This window comes from Mugil cephalus, chromosome 16, assembly GCF_022458985.1.
Source record: "Mugil cephalus isolate CIBA_MC_2020 chromosome 16, CIBA_Mcephalus_1.1, whole genome shotgun sequence".
Taxonomy (NCBI): Eukaryota; Metazoa; Chordata; class Actinopteri; order Mugiliformes; family Mugilidae; genus Mugil; species Mugil cephalus.
This window is the reverse complement of record NC_061785.1, coordinates 2,472,444-2,487,828: the sequence shown is the minus strand read 5'-3', so window position 1 is coordinate 2,487,828 and position 15,385 is coordinate 2,472,444. Positions and strand designations below refer to the sequence as shown.

General features: G+C 41.9%; 1 protein-coding gene across 1 annotated transcript; it reads right to left on the bottom strand.

The window, feature by feature from the left end:
* Window positions 1-3,945: 3,945 nt before the first annotated feature.
* Window positions 3,946-13,702, bottom strand: LOC125022457 (RUN domain-containing protein 3A-like). Its single transcript, XM_047609128.1, has 11 exons — window positions 13,303-13,702; window positions 10,227-10,342; window positions 8,989-9,116; window positions 8,465-8,550; window positions 8,291-8,380; window positions 8,128-8,208; window positions 7,394-7,562; window positions 7,072-7,229; window positions 6,112-6,231; window positions 5,881-5,981; window positions 3,946-5,452 (listed from the first exon to the last, which is right to left on the bottom strand). Exons 1-11 carry the CDS (start codon window positions 13,410-13,412, stop codon window positions 5,310-5,312), a joined length of 1,302 nt encoding a protein of 433 aa, XP_047465084.1. The 5' UTR covers window positions 13,413-13,702; the 3' UTR covers window positions 3,946-5,309.
* Between the last annotated feature and the right edge of the window lie 1,683 nt (window positions 13,703-15,385).

Genomic DNA, 15,385 nt, shown 5'->3' with positions numbered 1-15,385 from the left:
AAAGGAAGAATTAAAGGTTTTACTGAACAAACCATCTGTAGAGTTTCATTTTCCTGCAGCTGTGTTAAAATGCATGATGCATAACATTTATGCTGCATTTTAATCTGAATTTTAACCTCTTTATTGGTCAAATGTACAACGTAGACAGGAATTTTACCTTTGTATAGATAAAATGAATGGAAACCGGTGGAAAGGCAACAAAAACATCAGCTTCTCCTATTCATTAATTCATTTATGGATTTATTTCCTGTGTGTGTGTGTGTGTGTGTGTGTGTGTTAGAGAGTGTGTATTGTGGGAGATAAATGTCTGGACTGTGTGTAGAGGGGAGTGCCGGTGGTGGGACGGGAGAAGAAGGCAAAGATAACGCGCCGTCATTTCTTTTAAAAACCGATGCTCGCTGTGTCCCTACGCTAACGCTAACGCTAACCCCCCCCCACGAGCTCAGATAACACACACACAGGGATGATAGTGAATGAGCTTTATCACCACAGGACGACTCGCTGCTGAACCGTGCGCTCGGCAACGTGTTCATCTATCTAACGCGGCTGCGCCCAACAATCGGTGTCACTTTCCACAAAAACGGCGCGAAGATAAAGCCAGATCACTACAGCTAGCTTAGCGCGGCCCATTCATTTACAGCCGGGGAGTTAATTGGACAGTATGACAATCAGGAATGCGTCTCCCCACATAATGCGTTTCTAACGTTTGCCAAAGGGGCTCCGGCCGCTGTTTGCTCGCCTCCGCGCGTTTGTCTGCGTTAATGGATAAATGAGGCCGACCTTTGACCTCACGCGAGCCGTTTCAGGCCCATCTGAAGAAGAGACGAGGTCACGCTTCACAAGGTTAAGACACAAAAGGAGGAAACAAAGAGTGACCGAGGCACGAGAGGAGAAAGAGGCGGGGAGAGGTCGCTTAGTTCTACAGTAGATAAAAAAAAAAAGGCAGAGAAGTCAAGGAAGTGAATTCTTTTTGATACTTTCTATTTATATATTAAAGATGCAATAAACCAAAACGTATCTGTAGAGTCAAAACATCTCCTTCTTCTATTGTAGTGGCATCAAGAAGAAGAGGAACCAAAATCATAGTAGGAGATCATCATTCAGTAACACCACCTCGATTAAACCGAGTCCCAAACATCTACAAGAGAAAAGTTTCCTGCAGACAAATCTTTCCAGAGATGGTTTGGGAGATTCTCCGTTCTACATTAACTTTGACTTAAAGAAAGATTTATTGGACAGAATCCAGTCGACTCCAGGAGACGACAAGGAAAACTTTAGACTTTTAAAGTCTGCAAGATCGGCTGATAGTCAGATAAAAAAAAACTTGATGTGGACGTCCCCACCAGCAAATGTGATTAACTATGGGACAGACTGCAAACCAGTGAGACTTACGTTTTTTTATCTGCACAATTTTAGGAAAATTCGCTCACATTTTACTCCGGTTTCCTCCCACTGTCCAAAGACTCGTTAGGTTCTGAATTAGAGTGAACTCTGCCTGGATATATGTCCAACCAGGGAACAGAGCGTCTGATCTGATTGGTTCTGAGCTGGTCACGTGTTTCATGGCGCCATGTTGGATGCATCTAACCAATATTCACCCATAGAGAAGTGACAATAACAGAGAATAAAGTTGGATTAAAAGTTAAAATATGCCACAGTGCTCAGCCTACGGCTCCAGCACGGGATCAGGAAAACACAGAGGAAACTCCACCGTTTCCCCAGTGAACAAAAACAGAGAAAGTTATGGAACAGAAGATTAAAAGGAAGAACTGGACGTCAGCTGGTTTCTCTCTATTATGTGATGAGGTAAATGTCAATGTCTCTGTTTGACGTTTGTTAAGATTTTATATAGAAAAATAAAGTCACACCATCATTAATGTGAACCTTGATCTTAAAGACGTCACTTTACAAATGAATGAAGTCTGAAGTTAGCCTAGCCTTATGCTAACCTTATGCTAGCCTTATGCTAGCCGTATGCTAGCCTTATGCTAGCTAGTTATCTAGACTAAAGGCTTAGGAAAATAGCAGCTAGTGTCATATATACTGTGAAACCCATGTGTTCATGTAATTTATGTCCATGTAGATAAACACATTTAACTGACACGTAACTTTACCTCAGTTACTACTAAGTTATTATGGCTAGCATGCTAATGCTAATACTAAATAACAGTAAGACGAGTTTAATTTTCACAACTTCTGAGTATTTGTAATATTTCCGAGTAATTTCCACCTTTTAACGGTGATGGATGAACACGGAGACTGAGGAGAAGGTAAACACAGCTCCATGACTGATGAGGTGATTGGACTACAAAGGCTCATTTCAGATATTTAAAGTAAGTAGACGCTGGGATATTTAAGTAAGGGCCTTTCACATACTGACAGACGTTGGTACTAACATTTATAGGCCTATAAATGGTGAAAATAAGACATTTATTTCAACATAGCACATCCGCTCTATAGGCTTAAACTGTAGAATCTAACCTCTGATGTAGCAAACATGGCGCCTTGGTTTGAGTTGGACAGACTCTCTCTAATATACGGCTCTGGGCTCCCACCCCCCCAACGGAGGAGGACGAGCGGTTACAGAAAACGAATGAATGACTGAATGAATCTTTCCCCTCCTGTTAAAGAAACACCAAAGTTAAAAGCACGGTGTGTCTATAAAGATGGATGATCCCTCTGTGATTTCTAAAGAGTGGGTTTGAAGCTCGATGTGGGTGGCGACCACAGCTGAGAAATGGTCAGAAAGATGGATTGTGAGTGGAGCCGAGGTGGGACGGTGGACACCAAACATCCACCCAACATCCACCCAACATCCACCCAACATCCACCTGTCACTGAAAGCGGCTTCTGCAGGGTGTCAATTTAAGGTGATTTATTCCCAAATACATTGTTTCACAGTAGAAACTGCACCTTGGTTAATTCATTCAAGAAGCAAATTATACATATTTAATTGGTTCATAAAACATCCACTTAGATAATATTTAATTTCATCTTCCCCGCTCCTCTAAAATACCTTCATTCATCTTTTGACGTTATGACTTATTTTTCTTTACTAGCTGTACTTTGAGTTTATTTTTGTTATTTCATTTATTATGTTGAATGTTTGTCATTTAAGAGGCTTTGTATGTTTAGTTTTTGTTGCGTGCTTTGCACCACAACCTTCACCCAAACACTAGGCGGCGCTGGGTCTTTTTTTGCCACTTGGGTTAATTTTTTCTGTCCACTTCCTGCAGCTTTCAACAATGGAGACTAAAACTTTTGCAGAAATTTCACAAATCTCCGAACCTCCTAAGTTCAACTTTCCCTTATGTGTTCCATCGTTATTGATGCAAAACAATCAAGCTGAAAATTGTGGAGATGGAGAAGCAGCTGGAAAATGAATGAACAAAAGGTGCCGTGTCAGTGGTTGGGTTATTTTTAGGGTGACCAAATGTCCCCGATTTCTGGGGACAGTCCCCGTTTTGCATGACCTGTCCCCCGGCTAAAGCTGTCCCCGAAAATGTCCCCAATTTTAGCTTTTTATGAGAAAAAAAAAAAAAATGTTGCTCCCACGCTACAGTTATTACGGTAGCTGGTTGCGCTGCTATTGACATCACAGACATAACAATTTAAATATGAATAATGTCAAAATAAATGAAACTGTAATTGTTCCTGTTTCTTCTTTTCATCTCGATAACAATTAATTATTTTTATTTCTATCTCTGTAGCTGTAAATGTCTCCAGATTTCATCATCAGCAGGAAGTGCTAAACCTGTTTTACTACTAGTGTGGGATTATTCTACAATATTTACTCATCATCACAGTAAAATAGTCCATCCTTAGTCAATCTACTGCATTAATTCCTCTCAACCAGCAGAAAATGTTGTGAACACGAGATGAAAATAAAATACCGTAATATACATTATAGCTCATGAAAGACACCATTCACCACACTCCAGCATGTCATGTTTAAAAAAAGAAAAAAAGGCAGTTTTATTGCGTTTTTTTTTTTAAATAACACAATGTTTCCTAACGCTCAACAACACTGCATTAGAACTGCAACGTACACACAGACACAAACTGATAGAAGTAAGTGTTTCATTAAATAAATATAAAAGACACACTTACTGCACATTCCTCTTCCCTCTCAGACTCTGTCGAGCTCAGGTTTGTAGAAAAAGGGGGCGATGGTAAACATTCATTCTGCATAGTCACGATGCGTCTTTGCATATGCGACGTCTAAAAGTTCACATTGTGGCGACCCCTCAAACCTCGGTCTCACCTCAGTACGTGTCACATTCTCCTAAAGTCTGTATCTAAACTACGGTTTGATTGGACGAGGCCCTAACTTCGTCTTCATCGTCGCCCATCTGGCCTCTTTCTGCTCGCTGTAATAATAGTGGAATATGACATCAAAGCAAAGTGTTTCCTAAATGGTTATAACAGCTCGTCGCTCTCAGGGGCCTCACGGGGACACGGACGAGTGGACGACGGAGACACGGATACAGAACAAACCCCTACGGTGAGTTTTGGATGATACAGCTCGGACACGTAACTGCACAAAAAAATATAAAAAAATAAAATAAAATAACAGAAAATGAAGCGTTGTGACCATAGACTGCATAAATATGGGCTGAACAGCTCCTCGAAAGTGAAGCCAAAGCTAGTAGAGCTCCCCCTGGTGACTGGCGGCTGCAGTATATGTCCTAAGCTCCACCCCCTCCATGTTAGGGGGCGGGGCAATGATGGTTTCTGTCACTTTAGGTAGTTAATGTAATGTTGATGCACGTTCAAGTCGTTTTAGTTCGTTATTTGACGCTATAGAAACAGGACGTTACATGATGGTGACCACCTGAGTCTGGAGGACATGTGGGCGGGGCATCGATGTCGTGGCTCCGCCCTGATCAGACTCTGGCTCCAAACTCAAATATTCCCCCGAGAAATAGGGTCAGTTTGACCAACGAGGGGAAGTGTAGAGACGGGTTTAGTCCGTATTTATATTCAGTCTATGGTCTGTGACGTGAAATCTTTTTGCTTTAACCACGTTGAGACGATGAAAAGACGGTGAAGGTGAAGGAGTAGAGGGGGGTAGGGGGAGGGGGGGCACGAGGCAGTACTGCAGCTATTTCTGCTTCTTTGTAGGACGGACCCGGACCAGAGGATCCCACTCCTCCACACAAGTTCAGTAAAGGCCCACGATAGAAGCACTTTTTTTTTTTTTTTTTTTTAGTTTTTTTCTTGTAGAATTGTCTCAGGGAAAGAAGAGGAGGTCGGGGTGGAGGGAGGGGTCTGTGATGTGGTGGTCGGCAGTGTTTCTTTGGCGCCCCCTAGCTGGGCGAGAGGGCAGGACTGGTCTCGCTGCTGATGTTGACCAGGCACTCGCTGGACTTGAGGCTGGCCAGGGACTTACAGCTGGGGAGGGAGGCCAGCGACCCACACAGGCCCATCAGGGAGGGGGTGTAGTCCTTCGCTGGAAAAAAAAGAAAAGGAGGGAGGGTCAGTTAGGAAGTGTTCACTCATTCATTATTAGTCAGAAAAAGGAGAAGACGGAAGAGGAGGCGGTGGATGAAAATGAGAAAAAAGGGAAGAAGAATAAGGAGGAGGAGGAAAAGAAGAAGAAAGCTGAGGATGAGGAGATGGTGAAGTAGAAGAAGAAGAAGAAGAAGAAGAAGAAAAAGAAGAAGAAGAAGAAGAAGAAGACGTCAACTACAAGTTTCCTGATTTGTCCACTAAGAGTTGAGATGAACCTGAGAGGCCAAAACTAACCAGTAGATGGCAGCAATGAGCTGAAACTACACTTATTTTTTCTTTTATTATTATTTTCAGCTGGTTCATTAACTGTAAACATTATTAAAGAGTTCTTCTTTGAACTAAAAATAAATAAATAAAACATTTTACCTGTGCACCAGGCTCCTCCGTTCTGTTTCCCCTCCATCTTCTGGGAGTCTGAATCCAGGCTGATCTCCACCGACAGCAGCTCTGTGCTGGGGAAGCTCCTCCTGTAGATCAGAACAGAGTTCAGCAAATAGTAAAGAGCAAATATTAAGTATCAGAGAAATGTTGTGGATGTGTGTTTTTCTTTAGCTGAAGCTAAACGCTGAAGGTATAAACCGAGTTAGTGGGTCCGACCTGCGGAACAGCTTCACGTCCTCTTGGCTGTTGTAGGACTCGAGTGTCGACCACTGGTTGGCGAGGGGGGTCAGGAGGTTTTTGGCCAGGTGGTTTGAGTCACACGGGATCAAACTGGTCCTGACGCAGATGAGGAGAAAATATCAGGTTTAACCCGTAACCTGATTATTACTGTATTTATTGGTGGTCATTATGGGGTTGCTGCACAACTTCAGGTTTTCTAAAGTTGACTTCAGACTGATGAGGTCACTAATAAAAGCCCAGTAGGAAGTAATGAAATCTATATTCTAAACCTGAATACATATACTGAGGATAGACAGCCCATGTGCTCCATACTACACACTGACTGAGAAAAGTCATAATTCTGAGATTAAAGACAGAATTCTGATTAAAAAAAGTCTGAATTCCGAGAACAAAAAGTCAAAATTCTGAAAAAAAATGTCAGAATTCTGAGAAAAATATCAGAATTCTAAGATTAGTCAGAATTCTGATAAAAAAAAAAGAAGTCTGAATTCCGAGGAAAATGTCTGAATTCTGAGAAAAATGACAGAATTCTGAAAAAAAGTCAGAATTCTAAGATTAATGTCAGAATTTTGATAAAAAAAGGAAAAAGTCAGAATTCCGAGAAAAAGTCTGAATTCTGAGATTGATTAAAGTCAGAATTCTTTACTTTTTCTTTAATCTTCAGTTTAGATTAAACTAAAACCTAAACTAAAAAATCATTCCCTTTAAAGTCTCTGTTTAGTCGCCCTAACCCTCGTCCATATTACTCAATAACCAGTTTTAATTCACATTTCACAATTATCTTGTGTCATATTTTGCACATTTATGCTCTTACACCCATATTTAACGTAATGTACTGTAAAATTAACATTTTGGCCCCTGGCCCAGTTTTGGCCCTCCACTGGGAAGACTTTGAGCCCCCCCTGGTCTAGAGTCTAGAGTAACACCTCCACTCACAGCTGCTCCTGGAGCTCCAGGACTATGGCCTCCAGGTCCTTCTTCTCCTGCTGGCTCTGGCTCTGCAGCTCCTCCAGTCGACCCTTTAGCCTCTTGTTCTCGGCCTCCGTGTTCTTCAGCTGGGACTCGCGCAAACGCACCAGCTCCTCCAGGTAACCCTGACAACACACATCCACGCTTCACGTTAGAAAACCAACCAGTGCTGTTCATCATTCACTGGAAAGGGTCGATTGAGACCTGTCATTTGTTAAATATACCCATAAATACCGGTGGAGTTACCTGGATTCTAATGAATTCTCCTCACGTAAAACCTTGGGCTCACCTTCTGAGCGTTGACGATCTTGAACCTCTGCTCCATCTTGCGGCACTTTGTGCTCCAGCTCTCCTCGTCGGTGACCAGAGGGATGTAAGGGTGGTCGGGGACGCTGTCGTCACTCGTGCTGCTGTCGACGCTCCGGCGGTCGTCCTCGTCGTCGCTCATATAATCATAGCTACGAAAACACAACAAAAACGCGTTTCAGTGTCCTGCAGATTTATTTATTTGGAATCCATCTTTACATCTTTAAATCTAGATAGATTATATTTTTCAACTGAGACCTAAAGTGTTTGTTAAGTTATCCGATACTGAGAAAAATTTAGGCTGGTATCGGTGATACTGATCCAATATCAATACTTAACATAAATACACCTAGTAAACTTAAAGTAGTATAGCAAATCATAGCTTCATAAAGAATACAAGACATCAGAGTAACTTATTCAATTATTTTAAACCCAAGTATCAAAAGTATCGATATTTTGATTTGAACATTAGGGCCTAAAGATCTGGTATCGGAGGTATTAATATTTCGGTATCAATCTGCACATGCTGTTCTTCATGTTTTTTTTTTGTTGTTGTTTTTTTGAGTTGTTCCTAAACATTTTTTCATTTGCGTGTTACACACCAATGAATACCAGGTCCAAATGTTTCCCAGCAGAGCACTGAATTGTCAGAAGAGGGTTAATATTATTTAATTTGTCAGTGGTCATAATGTTGTGGCTGATGGAGGATTGTTTTACCTTTGTGTGAATTTCAAGTATGGAGTGTAGTCAATCACTGCAGGTGATTTCCCATCCAAGGCCTCTCCTTTAAGACAGAAACTAACAAAGAGAAAACAGAAATAAAAAACCTCCTCCACCTCCATGTGAATTTAAAACGATCCGCTGGGTCCGGACTGTTCACCTGAAGTCGATGGCTCCGAGTCCTATGAGCATCCCCGTGAGCACCGTGGCCTCCTCCCTCAACACGATGGCTCCTTCTCCATAAAACCTCCTGAGTCACAAAGAAAGCAGATGACGAGTTGTGTTTATACTCGGGCTCTGGTGATGCTGCTGTATTTGGAGACGTGGTCCAGACCTGGTGGTCCTGCTGTCCCTCAGAGCGGTGGCGATGTATTCAGACAACCTCTTCTCCATCAGGGCCACTCTCATCCAGGCTCGACCCTGACGACAGTTTAAACACTTTTATTAAATTACTTTCACATCTGTAATACAAAGGGAGGAAGGACAGACTTATTTTATCCCACTTCTCCTTAACAGACCTATAATATCCTTCGCATAATAATAAAAATAATAAAGATGCACAAAATTGCACAAATTCATGCTGCTTCATTGTATTTTTATTTAGTACCTGTGTACTATAGTTATTTATGGTAAATAATGGAATATATAATAATAATCTTTGCATTATTATAAATAACATACACACAAAACTGAAGATAACACATAAATACATAAATGGCTTGTTGGAGGGCCATATTTTACATTATAGATTTTTAATACTTTACTTTGCAGACGTCTGTTTTCACTTGTTTTGAGGTTGATAATGAATTGTCTTGCTTGCCTCATTATAATTAGTGTAATTATTTAAATTGCGTGTACCTTTGCTCTGGAGGTGCTGATGTTCTCCATGTTCTCGATGCTGCTGATGCAGCTGTTGGGAACTTTGGCGCAGGCCAGACGGACGTAGTCCCAGTAACTCCTCTGACCATCGAACCAGCTCCCAGAGCCTAACGAGACAAAGGACGATCTATTTTATTCTGTTTTATACACAAAGATATAAGCACAAACACATTTAATACATATAATTATATACATGTGTACTAAGTTCAGTTGATAGGTAGGTGAGTCGGTCAGTTCGGTAGGTAGGTAGGTTGGTCGGTTGGTCAGTCGTTCGAGCGGTCGGGCAGTCAGTTGGTTGATATACAGTATGTTGGTAGGTCGGTAGGTAGGTTGGTAGGTCGGTTAGGTAGGTAGGTATGTAGGTCAGTATGTAGGTATTTAGATCTGTAGGCTGATAGGTTGGTCGGTCGGGCAGTCAGTTGGTAGATAGGTAGGTTGGAAGGTAGGCATGTAGGTAGGTAGATAGGTGGTTCGTAGGTCGGTCAGCCGGTAGGTTTGGTAGGTAGGTAGGTAGGTAGGTAGGTAGGTAGGTAGGTAGGTACGTAGATCAGTAGGTTGATAATTTGTTTGGTTGGTTGAGTGGTCAGGCAGTCAGTCGGTAGGTAGGTACATAGCTCGGTAGATAGGTAGGTCGGTAGGTAGGTCAGTCCGTTGGCTGGTATGTCAGTAGGTAGGTCGGTAGGTGGGTTTATAGGTAGGTAGGTCAGTAGGTAAGTAGGTCAGGTAGGTATGTAGATCGGTAGGTTGATAGGTTGTTTGGTCGGTTGAGCGGTAGGTTAGTTAGGTAGGTCAGTTGATTGGTAGGTGGGTAAGTAGGTCGGTAGATAGTGGTTGGTGAGGTCCGTATGTGGTCGTAGGTTAGTATAGGTATGTAGGTACATAGTTCAGTAGATAGGTATGTAGGTCGGTAGGTTGATAGGTTGTTTGGTCGGTCAGCCGGTAGGTTAGTTAGGTAGGTCATTTGATTGGTAGGTGGGTAAGTAGGTCGGTAGATAGGTAGGTTGGTGGGCCGGTCGGTCGCAAGGTTAGGTAGGTAGGTAGGTATGTAGGTACATAGTTCAGTAGATAGGTATTTAGGTAGGTAGGTTGATAGGTTGGTTGGTAGGTCGGTCTGTCAGTCGGTCAGCTGGTACTAAGGTAGGTAGGTTAGTAGGTCAGTCAGTCGGTCGGTATGTGGGTTTACAGGTAGGCAGGTAAGTAGGCAGGTCGGTAGGTACCTTTGAACCTGTGGCTGAGGATGTGTTCGAGGATGGCTGAGAAATTGATGAACTCCTCAGACGAGTCGTCGATGGGCTCGGCCGTGTATTTCTCCAACAGGGTCTTAACCGAAAACCTGAGAGAGGAAAAGAAACAAGATGAAGTCATTGAGGCATTTGATTAGTCAAGAAATCTCTACACGAGAACATGTGTACGTTCCCTCCCTGGTGAGCGTTTTCCATTTCCTGTCCATTTACCACAAGGATGATGTTTGCTGGGGCTTTCAGGAGCCTCCGACAATTCAATTTAGTTTATGACTCTGGTCTGATGTAATAGATTCTGGGTAGAGAGGATGCCTTCCGATTACACAACGCCGCCTTTCCTCCAAAGAACATTTTGCAACAGATATATACAGTTGTTCCAGAAGGAAGATTGACACCCCCACTTTATAGGTTAGTCTCTCGTTTGCAGAGAAATTATTCCATTAGATGATTAAATATTTAATATTCTGTATTAGCAGCGCTAAACTAAATTCAATTTATTTTGAGAATCCTTATTCTTCCACACAAATGGCCACTGCTTAATGTTTTTTTCCTGCAGACTAAATAATTCAGAGGGTCTGTTTCACCTGCCAAACGCTGTCTGTTTTTAGTGTTTCTGCATCGACAGGAGAAGTAAACCTGGCCTCTAAATTCACTACTTCATACTTGATACCGATCCAAGTATCTGTGGAGGCCCCTCCCCCTTAAAAGACCCCCCCACTAACAACATTCAACCCCCTCAGAAGGCCCATGTTCACTCTCTGATGAGTCACCATGAGTATATATCAGGAACAGTGGTCATAATGTCCGGTGTATGTAACTCTTACTGTACTCCTAAGCTGGGAGGGGCGTGGAGTGGGCGTGGTCAGGCACCGCTCATTAGCATTTAAAGGTACAGACACAGACACAGACACAGAAGCAGTCTGTTCTCAGTGGAGCTGTAAAGCCACTATTTGACTGGATGACATTCAGGACCAAGGCTGAATTTGGAGTAATACACTTTGAAAACAATGATGTTGGACCTCTGACACCTATATGAATAAAAAAAATGTATAATACGTGACCTTTAATGAACAGGTTGGGTCTCAGCGAAAGAAAGAAATCTTTGTAGACACGATGTAAAGATGGACAGAAATAATTTGGCTACTGTTGGAGTGACCTTCTCTCCAAGTTTGAGTTTTAACACTTTAAAGCTTATCCGTCCATTTCAAATAACAGCTGTTTAGGACAATGAATGTCTTAACAGGCGAGTGATGTCACTGCCTGTTGTTCCCAAGGAAACAATGTCTCATTGAGACGCTCTGACTGGACAATAATCGGCCGTCTGTCCTCAAAATGAGCTCAATCCACTGCGTTTTCACTGCACTGTGATGTGACCTACATACACCTGTTAGTGCACCGTTGTTCACCTAAATGTCTGGGAGGTAGTCTGAGGAATACGACTAAAGTGCTACTGCAATGCATCTGAAAAGACATGCTAAGGCTAACGCTAGCAGATGAAAGACCCAAATCCTCTGGACATCAGTCAGTAGCAACTCCACCAAACGTCCTGTGGTAACAGAGAGAAGGAGGCTGCACAGCAACTATTTGATAAAATCACACATGCTGTGGAGAACTGTTTTTATACAGGCTATACATATGTGCAGCTCACAGTATGTAGCACAAGAGCTGTCTGTTCTCAGCAGAATGTATTCACGCCAAGAACAGAGATTCCATTACTTTCTATTGGGTTTATATTCAGGACATCACCAGAGTCGACCTAAAAAAATCTCCTTTACATCCATATGAAAGTATCCTGCCATCATCATGATCCCACTTCCTGTTTCCAATACTAAAGCAAATGTTCTCTGAAAAAAACACTTGAACATAGAACAGAAACCATCCTTGAAACTTATATATCAGTTTCGGTTCGGCCCCAAATGCCATCCACTAACATTTATGTGGGCGGGGCTTATTTGACCGATACTGCAGCCTCCAGCCACCAGGGGGAGCTCCACATGCTTTGGAGCTGTCATGGCGTCCACTTTTTATACACTTTGTGATAGAAAATGTTTTTAAATTTGAAACTGGACTGTGGATGTTTATCTTTTAAAAAACCATTGATTCTCTCCTCAGCCGCCACCTGTTCGACCTCCTGCCCTCTAGGGGGCGACACAGGTTCACAATATACTCAACCCACCCCAAGAGTTTGAACAGTTTTTTCCTGAAGCTGTTGAAATCTTATAACCAAACCAACTGAATATTTTAAAATTGAATATATTTAAATTCATTCTGGTCTTAATCTGTATTTCCTTTAATGTTTGTTTGTATTTTGTTCTTCTTAAAGGCATCACTGTGATACGTATCTTGTAATTTCACTGTGTCATGCATCAAATGACAGCAAAAGGCTTTTTAAATTTTGAAATCCAAAGATTCAAGAGGACAAAGCTCTAACCACAGAGATTAGAGCTATTTGTTAAATATTAGTTATTTATTTTCCCTTGTTTAGGTTCAAGTTTAGATTTAAAGCAGGTTCATAAATTCAATAGCATGTCTGCTTATATTGATTACTTGTTGGTGCTTTTATTTTGAAGGTAACTGGGGCATGTGTGGACTTTTTTTTTTTTTTTTCTCTCTCTCCCTTATTGTCTATATGTCTTTAAGCTCAGACCAAATACACAACCTCACAACCAGGGACTTAATGCACAGGCCTTACATACGCCTCCCTCCCCTCCCCTCCCCGAGTCCCTGGGGTACCAGCTAGTCCTTGCCCCAGGAAGGTTGTCGTCATAGCAACCACCCCATCAGCACCACCAGGAAATAAACTGCAGCTGACACAAAGATGACACCGCAAACTCACAACCACACACGCACACACAAACACAGAGAAACAGATGAAAATGAAAAAGAGTCTGATGGAAAATGTGAAGGTTTACAGATGATGCATGTAAATATAACAACAATAATAATAACAATAAAAAAATAACAACAACAAACAGCTTAAGGATCCATTTGTTGTTGTTGTTGTTCTTCCTGTTGGAATAAACTCAGCAGCATCTGAACACAACGCACTGACCTGCACACGGTGATGAGGTTCTGTCTTTCCACGGCCACGTTCCGGACCGAGGTCCTTCTCGACGCGTCTCCCGTGTCCATCGCTGCAGCCTGAGCGCAGCCGGCCTCCATCCGGGGAGGAGGAGCAGGAGGCTGGCCCCCGGATTGTCAAAGGACCCCTCCCTTGTCCCGTCGGCCAAACCGGAGCTCCTCATTCACTGCTGCACGGCCGCATCGGGACAGAGAGGACAGGGACAGAGACGGAGACAGACAGAGACAGAGACAGCTGTTCGTCCTATGGCTCTGCGCGGTGCATGGACCGGTTTGCGGTCTGGATCATGAGATGCTGTGGATGGGTCTGTTTTTATTATCACTCATGCACTCAGAGAGGAGGACTGCATCTGCTCTGTCTCTGTCTCTCTCTCTAGCCCCGCCTCCTTTTTTTCATGACCTCACCGTGACGTCACAGAGTACGTCACCTTTAAGGACGCGATGACTTTCACTATTTGATGCTTCGGGCTGCAGCGGGGTTTAAGGTGGCAGTGTCGTTAAAAGATTAAACTATTTTAGACATTTAACCCCCTGAGAGCCGAGCATTTATTTGGAATTCATCTTAATTTCTTTAAAATAAGATGAAGATCTTTAGGTATTTGGGATTAATAGGACCAGAGAATTATAAACAATAAGCATCATCTATGAACAGGCAGCAGGTTTTAAAAAAATCTTATGTGGATTATTTCACTGTATATCACAATTTAAGTCACCAACGTGTAACCAAAATATAAAACTCTTTATTTTAATGCCAAAGCAGATTTTGCAACGATGAAATCCCAACGTCCTCAAACGAGGACATGTCATATCAAACTAGAAAAATTAAAAAGCATAAATAAAGAAGTGTACTGACCCTTCTCTACCAGCACATGGCAGGTAAATGTGTCTCTTTATGAGGACAACGGGTTTAAATGAAGCAGAATAAGAAGCTGCAACAAACCTAAAACATAATGTCCCCATATGAGGACGAAGGGTCTCAGGAGGTTAATTCATCACTGCAACCTCTTCTGTACAAACACTACTGGGACGATTCATTAATTGGGGAAATAACTCATAGGTGGTTTATTTGTGTGTTTATGTTAAATTCTTCTGTCTTGCAAAGTGCAAAATTACATAGAAGACTTTAAACATATTACATATTGTCTATAAAAGTCCTATTTTTCCACTATGTTTTGCATGGTTTTAATAATTGTGCACACTGAGACCCAGATCTCAACAGCAGATGGCAGCAAAGCACTTAATGTTCCTGAAAAAAAAAAAAAACTTTTGTAAAAGGATAATTCACTAAATGTAAAAATCCTCATAATGATTGAATCATTTAAAGGCCGGTATGTGACTGTTCCAACACCTAAAATGAGTTTAACTCTCCTGATATAAAACACACAAAGAATAAATTAAACATTAGATTTTAAATAGTGAACAGATTGTGCACAGGGATGTGAAATAAAATAATAACAGCATATACAGTTGTACAGTTAAAGGATGTTAATGGGAGGTGGTTCAGTATATTCTACATCTCTTGTTCAATAAACAGCTTCAGATTTACAGTAAAATAAAAGTGACATCATCTCCACATCCAGCGTCACGCTTCACCTCCCCCTCCTCCTTTCCTATCAGCATCCTCTCCTCCTCCTCCTCCTCCTCCTCCTCCTCCTCCTCCTCCTCCTGCTACAGGAAGTCTTCATGTTTCAAGCTGAATCAGCTGGAAAAGTGTCTCCACTGTTCAAACTGTTTCCTCCTCCTGATGGTTTAGTGTCTTTAAAGAGGAAAAGGCCTCAGGGTGGGATCCAGATGGCAGATGATAAATTATCGTACCAGAAGCTTAAAGTTGTCGTATTCTGAGGAAAATGATCGGACACATCCGATGTAATCAGGAACATTTACTGCTGCAGTCAAACATCAGCAAAGACCAGAGACCAGAGCTGAGAATAAATAAATAAATACCGTTAAATGAACTCACAGCACTGGTTGTGTTTCTTATTAATAAACTAACGTGCATTATGGGATTTTTGAAATTATTGCACACATACGATAGTTATTATTTATTCTTCTTA

What these genes read in the sequence shown, in the direction of transcription:
- LOC125022457 (XM_047609128.1), bottom strand. Translation starts at nt 13,412, where the DNA reads ATGGAGGCCGGCTGCGCTCAGGCTGCAGCGATGGACACGGGAGACGCG. An exon ending in AGGGACAGCAGGACCACCAG is followed by an intron (nt 8,381 to 8,464) that starts GTCTGGACCACG and finishes TTTGTGACTCAG; the next exon opens with GAGGTTTTATGGAGAAGGAG. An exon ending in TACTTGAAATTCACACAAAG is followed by an intron (nt 7,563 to 8,127) that starts GTAAAACAATCC and finishes GTGTTTTCGTAG; the next exon opens with CTATGATTATATGAGCGACG.